This window comes from Oryzias latipes, chromosome 11 (genome assembly GCF_053564925.1).
Source record: "Oryzias latipes strain Hd-rR chromosome 11, Olatipes_Hd-rR_3.1".
Taxonomy (NCBI): domain Eukaryota; kingdom Metazoa; phylum Chordata; class Actinopteri; order Beloniformes; family Adrianichthyidae; genus Oryzias; species Oryzias latipes.
Window position 1 is genome coordinate 3,690,482 of NC_136247.1, and position 10,332 is coordinate 3,700,813.

General features: G+C 45.6%; 1 protein-coding gene across 1 annotated transcript; it reads left to right on the forward strand.

Moving 5' to 3' along the window:
• Positions 1 to 7,564: 7,564 nt before the first annotated feature.
• On the forward strand, positions 7,565 to 9,613 carry LOC101169583 (glutathione S-transferase A). The gene is made up of 6 exons (XM_023960228.2): positions 7,565 to 7,819; positions 7,893 to 7,958; positions 8,119 to 8,224; positions 8,749 to 8,864; positions 9,054 to 9,139; positions 9,350 to 9,613. Exons 1-6 carry the CDS (start codon positions 7,652 to 7,654, stop codon positions 9,477 to 9,479), a joined length of 672 nt encoding a protein of 223 aa, XP_023815996.1. The 5' UTR covers positions 7,565 to 7,651; the 3' UTR covers positions 9,480 to 9,613.
• Positions 9,614 to 10,332: the final 719 nt, after the last annotated feature.

The following is a 10,332-nucleotide window of genomic DNA, read 5'->3' on the forward strand; positions in this document are numbered from 1 at the left end:
TAGGCCCCTGTGTGACTGAATTTGACCCCCCTGTAATACGAGTCTAGAAAAATCATGCATTTTTTGAGTAAAATGGCTAAATAGAAGATAGGGAACACAACAGGATGTTGTCAAATTTTGTATGTGTGCGCGGGGGAGGGGGGGGGGGGGGGCGCTGGTGGGGTTACTCGCCCAGGGAGTAAGTTAGTGTAGAACCGCCACTGCGTTGGGAGAATTCCGGCTGCCGTATTGCTGCGGCGGGGGTCTGGGTGTGGGGGTTGCTGGGCGCTCCTCCTCCTTCTTTTCACATTCCACCATCCATTTTAGAAGAACATAAACACTCACCTGAGCACAGGTGTTAGCTCACCTTTGCACTTATAGTTTGCATGATTGAATGAATGAAAGATTTCACACTAGTTGGTTTAAAGGCATAGGTATGCGTTCGTGAACACTATCTGTTTTGTGTACATGTTGACATGTGAACATTTCTTGCAGCTAGCAGGTGTGTTGATAATATTTGAGTGTGTGTGAACAGGCCCCGCCCTTTTTGTACTACATTTGAACTGTACCGTAACGATAAACAACCAGTAAACCTGTCTGCTCTATGCTGCTTCATGGTCTTACCCCCCCTCTCACTATCACCCCCCCCCCCCCCCCCCCCCCCTCTGACATCCCTCCCTCTTCTTCCCTTCTTTCCTTTTCCGTCCGGTCCAACACCAAAGATTTTCAATCATGGTTGAAATGAATAAAGTTTGGCCTCAATTACAAAAGGGGTTTGTTCAGTCACACCTCTGGTTTGTCTGAAGATTAATAACCCCTCTTGTTAAAGTAAAATATGTCCAACACAAGAGGCCCTCAGCTCTCATCTGTTTGCCTAGCTGTTGGACAGGACAAGTTAAAAAAAAAAAAAAAAAAAATCAAATGCTTGTTCATTTTACAACCACATCATTTTTGTTATGCATTATTTGTTTTAGTTGTTCAAAAACACACACAAATCGTTTTATCCGATTACTCGATTAATCGATCGATTAAGTGCGAGATTAATCGATTACAAAAAGAATCAATAGCTGCAGCCCTATTTTTAACTTTGATGCCCGAGATGCCATTTGCAAAATTCACAAACAACGAATAACTAAATAAAATAAAAAAATGTTGACTGACTCATTAGAGGCTCAGCAGAATCAGGAATGAAACATTTAGCTCATGTTCCATCATGGATCTGTGCGCATTGGGATGAGCTCCAAATATGGATCACTTCCTATTCAGAGGAGTGTGAGCACTGAACACGAGCAGCTTTTTAGTGGTGTTCCTCAGGGTTTTGTTCTGGACCCCATCTTATTTATTCTATACATGATCCTTCTTGGCAGACCTATTAGCTAATTTGGTCACATTTATCATCATTTATGTGATGACGACATTCAGATTGATCGTTCCCTTACAATTATCTGTGTTACCTACTTGATTGTTTGGCCGCATCAAAGTGTGGTTACACGACAACCAATTACACTCTAAAACAACAAAGACATTTGCCCCAGAATCTAAAAAACCCTCCATCAAAAGACACCTCAGTTCACTGAGCTTCCCCGTCTCAGGAATCTGAGCTATGAACCTTAACATCCATCAAAGAATACTTGTAAAAACATTTTGATCACACGAGGAACGTGGCTAAACTAAAAACTTTCTCAGTCAGTGAACTCACGCAGCAGAGAAAGCTTTATTTTCCATATTTTCTTTTAGTTTAGCATTAGGCTCCGTTCAGATTCATAAAACAAAGATAAACGGTAATGGAGCTCGTGGTAATGGATGAAGAGGGCATAGGGCGCACACCTAGTTCTTTAGCAATTGGGCTGTACCGCCCCGGGGAAGGTGTAACCAGGTAAACGCAGTGCTGAGATACTTGCCTGAAATTCTCTCAAAGTCGTTCATTTTACCTCAATCTGACCTGGAGTCGTCAATCTGATCATCCATTTTCTTGGCCGTTTGTGATTATTGTTTATTTAAACTTTTTTTTTGCAATTCAGTAGTGATTTGTGCATCAATTACATAATTTTAATGTGATGTGTGCGCTCATACCAGGGATTAAGCAGCACTTGGGTTCTCTTGGCCAGGCTGTACAACCCAGCCTTAGAAACGTGGGTGTCATTTTTGACAAAGATATGTGGGTGCAGCTCTCCAAACAGCTGATCAGGAACTGTTTCGTCCAGTTGAGGAACATTTCTAAGCTTAGGAAAATGGTGTCAAATGAAGAAGTAGAACTTCTTATCCATGCCTTTGTTTCTACACGGCTAGACTATTGTAACAGTCCGTTTTCCTGTCTTTATCAGAAGGAGCTGTCTCGCCTAAAGTTGATCCAGAACTCGGCTGTGAGGATCTTGACCCACACTAAGAGAAGAGATCACATCTCCCATATCCTTAAAGCTCTTCATTGGGTCCCGGTTGTTTACCACTTTCAAAATAAAATCTTAGTGTTGACTTTTTGGGTGGTCAAGCTCCTTCACATATGTGTGATTTGATCGCCCCCTACAGACCATCTCGTGTCACAAAAGACTGAATTTTCATACATAGAAAATGCACAAATGTACATTGTGGCTGTGTGACAGGGCCTTAAGACTTAGACTACTTTAACAATCTTTTTACTTGTTTCCACCGTCTCTGAAACGTCACCAATCTGTCCAAAATTCTGCACCAAGGCTGTTAACTAAGTGAACTCATGCCCTCCCTCAGCTTTTATCACTATATTGGCCCACTGTTAGATTTTACATAGATTTTAGAGCCTTTCATGGACAAACTCTTAAGTATACTTCTGACCTATTAACTCCCTACACTACGTGTCTGGAGGTCCACAGACTGGAGTCTTTTAAGCGGTGAAAAACCTGGTGAGGAGCTCTTGCCATTCAGCCAGTCAATCCCAGATCCCCCCGTCTCTGCACCAGATTAACTCAGTTGAAGATTTTATAACTCAAGTTAAGACATTTTCATTTAGAAGAGCTTTGAACTGGCATTTATCTATTAGTGTTTTCTTTCCTTTTTTTATGTAATTTTTTTTAACTTGTCCTGTCCAACAGCTGAGAGCTGAAGGCCTCTTGTGTTGGACTTATTTTATTTTAACAGGGGTTATTAATCTTATGACAAACCAGAGGTATGTCTGAATAAACCCCTTTTGTAATCGAGGCCAAACTTTATTCATTGTAATCATATTTGAAAATCTTTTGTGTTGGACCAGACGGAAAAGGAAAGGAGGGAAGAAGAGAAAGGGATGTTAGAGAGGGGGGGATAGGAGGGTGATTATAGAAGGGGGGTGGTATAAAACCATGAAGCAGCATAAAGCAACAAACTACTGGATGTTTATCATTACGGTAAGGTTTAGATGTAATACAAATCTCAAAGGGCGGGGCCTGTGCAAACACACACTCAAATGTTATCAACACACCTGCTAGCTGCAAAAATGTCCACATGTCAACATGTACACAATATAGATATTGTTCACACATGCACACTTATGCCTTCAGACCAACTGGTGTGAAATGTTTCATTCATTCAATCACGCCAAATATTAGTGCCAAGGTGAGCTAACACCTGTGCTCAGGTGAGTGTTTATGTTCTTCTAAAATGGATGGTGGCATGTGAAAAGAAGGAGGGAGAGTGCCCAGCCATCCCCACACCAAGACCCCCGCCGCAGCAGCCGCGGCAGCCAGAACCCCCAACGCCACTTGGCAGCAGGCAGAGAAAAACCGCCCCCCGGGGCGATCACATCCGCCAACCAGGCCAGGGCCAGCAGGGCCGCCAGAAGCAGGGCCCCCAGAGCCAGAGAGCAGGGAGGCATGGGGGGAAAGAGAGTGCTGCCCCAGCCCAACCAGGAGAGCAGCCTCCCCGCTGCGCCAGGAAGGCCCAACGCGGGGCCCCGCCCCAGAAGAGTGCCCACAGCCCCAGACGAGCACCCCATCACCAACCAGGAGTTCTGGGCATCCCCCCGCCCCAACCCCAGGTACGAGCCAGGACCCCCCAAAGGAGACCCACTCCGCGCTCCAGGCAGCCACCCGCCCGGCCCACGGTTGGTCCAGAAAGGAGCAAGGCAGGGGCCAGCCGTCCCCACCCAGGAGGGGGTCACCCCGGGGAAAAGGGGGGCCCACGAGGGGTGTTGTAAACATGGCCCTACCAGGCTCGGCTACAGTTGGAAGTTTGGCGAGGCCGAGCACCCGGGGGGAAGGACCAGAACTCACACCTCAGGGACACGGACACCCCCGGCTCAAGGTGTGATGTGATCCCCGGCTCTTGGACTTGCCAGAAAGCTCAGGGATCCCTCTCCCTGCGTGGAGAGAGGGCCGCCAGGCAGCCAGCACCCAGGGGACACGGCCACCGTTTCCAAGGGTCCTGTACCCCCTACCAGGGATGGGGTAAGGGAAAGATGGTCCAAGGTCCCACCTTCCTTGCGAAATGCGTGTGTTTGTGAGGGTGTGTGTGTGCATGTGTGTGTGTTTATGTTGGAATGTATATTTTGAGGGGTGAAAATTAAAATTGGCGGGTAGGGCACTGAGAGGACATCTGTTGCTTGCTGGCAGTGATGTCCAAGCAACCCCCCCTACCAAGGGCCCTACATTTCTAAGGTGCATTCCATACGGCAACCATGGGAGGATTGCAGGCTAAACCCCCCACCCTCTCACCCTAATATGAGATTATATAAGGAAGGGGTAAGTTGGGGACAGCTGGTAGACTGTCCCCTGGTGGTCAAACAGCTGTCCCCCCCCCCCCCCCCCCCCCCCCCGGAACAAGTCCAGGCCCCCACCCCCAGGCGCCGGCACTGGGAGAGTTCTGGTCAGGCCTCGACGGGACCGAGGGAGCCAACCGGCCGTGGCAACCGCTGATTGCCTCAGTGAAGACCCAGACCTGTCAAACCCTCAAGGTCCCGTACCGATAGTGCCCCCCCCCCTCCCCACAGAACCCCCCCCCCCCACTCCCCCCACAGGACAGGGCCGCTTGATGGGCTCTATTAGTGTTTTCTTATCATATTAGTTAAGAAAACACAAGTAAACAAAACACAATAAAACATTATTGTGTATTATTGTGCTCGCCTTTCTTGTTTTCACTTTGTGAAACCCTTTTTGAGTTGCTTTCTGTGAAAAATGCTAAAAATAAAGATTTACTCACCTACTTTCTGACTATGAGGTTTATTAATTTTGTGAATGATGGCTATCTTTACCAGAGGAACACGAAATAAGGAAAACAGGAATGTTTTGTGAAGGAATAAGATGAGTAAAAATGTGTGGAAAGACTTTGAATTCAGCAAAGTCATGTGACCATCCAGTGTCTAGAATGTTCTAAGAATGTTCCCTTTGGATTCTTTGGATGTGGAAAAACAACAGTGGTGAACTTTAGGAAACTAACATTTGAATGGATTTGACATTCATTCTAGTTTACTTGTTTGGACACAGATTTAATTTCCACTTGATGATCTGGAAGAAATCCAAGAATCTGGAAAACTTCACTGTTTAGTAGCAGGAATTTCTGTCTGAGTCTCATTGCTGGAAGTTTGGATGAAGATGATCTGGATCCACTTTAGGTCAATGAATCGGATCAATCAGAATGAAACAATGTCAACTATGAATTGGAGCATAACCGCAAATTATGATATAAATCGAATTGTTCTTAAAATGAATCGTGACACTTCTAGTATCTATGATGGATATTAAAGAACATAACAAGGTTTTTAATTGGGTCAACTAAAAACAGTTTTGCTCTATTTGGTTCTGATCTGAGGTTAAGCAACGGACGGCTTCCTGCTCTCCATAGAGGAGTGTTGGGTGTGTTTGCTAAGAGTAAACTGGTGTGTGATTGGACTAACACCACTGAGGGACTTAGAACCACATCATCACTGCAAGTCACATCTACACCACAGAGTTGGTGTACACGTGTAAACCTGACAACAGGAGTCATCTGCTCATTTTTCTGGTTCTGATTACAAGTCAAACTTCGAAGGTGTGAATTCAAAACTACATCAGAAATGGAGCTTCTCCAAGCAGGTTTTTCAGGGAAACCTGAGATGATTTATCCAAACATGCAGGGAAAACCTTCCAATAATCTGCCTGCAAGATCATTTGTTTCCCATCGAAAGCCACGAAGCTCGTGTGAGCTGGACAAAAACTCCCTTCAGCTTTAGGGGACAAATTTCCAATGGCTGTAAAATAATAAAACAACAACAGCTGGGTTGTTATTGATAGTGTTAAAAGACCTTCATCTTAATTCAGTCTTCAGGTTATCCGCCCAAAGTTCCTTCAGGCAGCTGTGCTTTGTCTGCATGAAGCTTCTCTGTGTTTATTTTAGCGGCTCATGTACAGCCAAAACCTGAAAATATAGTCCTTTTTTTGTATTTGTTGAGGTATGTTTGGCTCTGCAGGTGAAGTATGCAAAAAACTATCGAGGTATTTATCCATGGCAACATTCTTGAGGTAGAAGTCATGCAGGGATGACTGCAATGAGGAAGAGGCCACTTTTACTGCTGCAGGAAACACAGATGAGCTGAGGGCTGGAGATCACGGTGGGTGTTGTGCTGCTGTAAAAAGGGGTGGGGCCTTTGCATACCGGTGCAGCAAACCTGAAAGCAGTTTGGCTGCACCGTGCAGGTTGGGTCAAACGTCATGTAGTCATGACTTTGCATAAATCAGAACTTTATAATTCTGCGATGTTTGTTTGGTTTAACGTTTGATTGAAGGCGCAGCCTCTGGAGGTCGACTCAAAACTCACTGCAGACCCACCCAAACTTAAAAGAACTTTAAAAACCTTTTTGAGAAACTTCATCTAAATTGTAATGATCTGCGGTGACAGGTAAAGAAAGACCTGTTGGTGTGTGGAACAGATAACTGTTGGTCCAGTATGTCAACCTTTATTTACAGTGGATGGCGTAATTATTTTACATCTGACAAAGGCCAACCAGAGCAAAACGTAATATAAATGAATTAAGGTTAAAAAAAGCCAATGGAGTTTTAAACTAGCACCAAAACTGAGTATTAGGATTAGTTCCTGTAAACACAAATTTGATCTTGTTCAACCAAAAATGACGTCCCCTGCAAACTCCCACTCAGAGTCAGAGGACAAAACGCTGGATGAAGTCATCAGCCAGAGCTGACAGACTCAGGAAGACAACTAGTGGGTTTGTTTTGTCTCCAAGTCACAAGAATGTCAATCAGATCCCAGAAAAGATGAGAATCACATCTTTTGTCTGCACAGACTGCTTCCCTCAGTCTGCACAGACACTGGCAGCTGTTCACATGGACTCTGTCAGGAGTTCAGTTTTGGTTTATCATTTCAAAAACAGGTCTGGTTTGTTTACCTTCAGTTGCTGTGCAGGACTTCCTTTATTTTGTGTGTGGGTTAAGGTGAATGAAAAGTGCAGAGTCATCGTGAGTTTTCAACTTTGACGCTCAGTACTTCATTTTTGAAATAAGGGTTGGAACTGAAACCGGTTTGGAACTCACTCCCTGTTTTTATTGATCTGCACAATTTATATTGATTAACGATGAAGAAGAAAAAAAAGGGGCCGTCTCTTCATTCCTCCAATCCGGACGTAGTGGGTTGGAGCTGGTTATAAAACAGGAATGTGGATTCGTCTGCACTCACTCCTCCCTCCTTCCTCCTGCTGAACTCCAGGCCTCAGCTGCTGCTCGTCATTTCTGCTACCATGGCCAAGGACATGACTCTGCTGTGGGGCTCTGGCTCTCCCCCCTGCTGGAGGGTGCAGATCGCTCTGGAGGAGAAGAACCTGCAGGGCTACAACCAGAAGCTGCTGTCTTTTGAGAAAGGCGAGCACAAATCCAAGGAGGTTCTGGAGATCAACCCCAGGGGTCAGGTGAGGTCATCTCATGTGCTTTCTTGCAAACTTGTTTTTTCGTTTGTTGCATTGACTTTTTTCTGTCTTCCAGCTCCCTGCTTTCAAACATAAGAACATCATCGTGAATGAGTCCTGCGGCGCCTGCTTTTACCTGGAGGTGAGAACATGATTCTTTCAGTCGGCCTACCCCCATTGTTTTGGAAATGTGGGGGGGGGGGGGGGGGGGGGGATAGTTTGCATGCTCAACAAAGTCCTGCAGGCAGAAGGAAACCGAAACCCCTCTTTACTGTTGTTCTCCTCATGTCTCCCAACAACAGAACCAGTTCAAGTCTCAGGGGAACCAGCTGATCCCCGAGGGCGCCGCCGAGGTCGGTCTCATGTACCAGCGCATCTTCGAGGGGCAGACTCTCTTCCAGAAACTGGGTATGCTTTGCCTCTTTTTGGTCAAAATAACGTCATTGATCTCTCTGAACCACAAACGCTGTTTTTGCCAGAACATAGAGGCTGTTGTTGCCTCCTGTTTGACTGTCTTCAGGGACAAATGCCTCCTTAGCAACATTAAAAAGCAGCAGCCTGCAACCTTAGAGCTTCTGAGAGTTTGTTCCTTCAGTTTGGTCCCTCAGAAACCTCCTGACATCATCTCCTTTAAGACTTCAAAACACCTGCAGCATTCAGGAGTTCCTCCTGCAGGTCATTAGGTTGCGGCTGGAGAAGAAAAAAGGTCAAATGTTAATCCCACTGAGGATCACCTGACAAGTTTGCTCGTAGATCTGCATGCCATGAGAAACTGCTTCCAACTGTTTGAGCTGAACTTTTGCCTGCAAGCGTCATTGCATAATCACTGGCTAGTCCTGCTGAAGGGAAATGAAAGGAGAGAGGAATGGATTCCACAATGTAGAGCGCTTTCCTTCAGGCCGCCTTCTCCTGAACCTCTGTTCTCTTTCCAGTTGATGTCCTCCTTTACACAAGGAAAGTCCCAGAGGCAGAGAGACACGACTCGGCTGTGAAGAGAAACAGAGAGGCCCTGAAACAGGAAATCCAGATATGGGATGGATATCTGAAGGTGCGTTCTCAGTACAGACCTTATATGAAGTAACTTTACGTTGGTTTTCGATTCAAATGTGGCTTTAAAGGTAAAAGTGCTGGACCATTACTTTGACGGTCACTTCCTCTCAAACTCCATCTCCAGCAGGTTCTGAGAGAGCTTTGAGGAAGTGAGAGCTTCAGACATTTAAATTCTCTTTTCTTTCAGGGATCTGATGGTTACTTGAGTGGAAAGTCCTTTTCTCTCGCTGATGTGATCGTTTACCCAGTTGTTGCTTTTTTCTTCCGACTTGGGTAAGTGCACCGAATCATATTGCTGTTACCATTATTTATGAACCAGAAAGGTCATAACCAGGTCTGATGACCAAAATAAGTAAAAAAAAAAGGATATTGAGGAGCATGAGCAGCGAACAGAGATATAGAATTTAACTGAGCTGCAGCAGAAAAGTGGAACTCCAAATGGTGCATGTGAAGTTCTCACCACATCTCCTCTTCTCCCTTCAGAGGAAACGAGAGCCACTACCCTAACCTGGCAGCTTACTACAACAAACTCAAGGTGAGGCCCAGCATCAAAAAGACCTGGCCTCCAAACTGGCTGGAGGCACCTGGACAGGAGCAGCTGAAAGACCTCTAAGAATCAAACCATCAACCTGCTTCTGTTGTGTTTTTATGTTTAACTACTCCCTCTCACTGTGTAATTCTCTAGCTGCATTTGTCACTGAAACTAGTTTTCGAGATGTGAAAATAATAAATATAAATTGATTTAAATTTCTTTGCTTTGATCATTTCCCTTCTCTGGTGTTTGGTAATTCTAGACGTCATTTCTGTAGTTTAAATTTCAGTCACAGCTGCTCTCCAAATGGCTTCAAACATGAAAATGATAAAAGCCCAATGAGCGCGGAAAGCACCACCTTACTGAGGTTGAGGGTTTGAGAGCCTGAGTCAGTGCAGGGCCTATGCAGTCTGAAGGCAGAAACCTCTGCTTGGATCTTCTGTGGAAGAGTGGTCTTCAGCGACATTCCAGACTGAAAGGGATTCAAACCCCTGTTATAAAACCTGTATGCTCGGGTCTAGGGTCAGGGGTCACTGTCTCTGGTGGTTGGTTCTCTTCCCAACCTCTTGTTCAGCAGCGGAGCCGCCACCAGTTTTGACTGGGTGATTGGGACTGTGACTGCAAAGCGCTTTGGGCCTTGTAGGTAGAAAAGCGTTACATAACTATATGCCATTTACCATTTGGTTCTCCTCCCAACCAAGTCAGGCACAGCTTTAGGAGACGATTGCCCTCCCATAAGCCCTCCACCCACCAATAGGACCACAAGTAGTTGGTGCTCTGTGACCGTAGAATTGATTTCCAACCATCGGGACACTGACTGTCACCTCACTGAGGGGAAGGGTTTCGTGCTACAGACTCAGTAGTACCAGATAGGGATTAATAGGCAGGCCTCCACACACGGTTCGGGCTCTGAACCCCCCCCCCCCCACACACA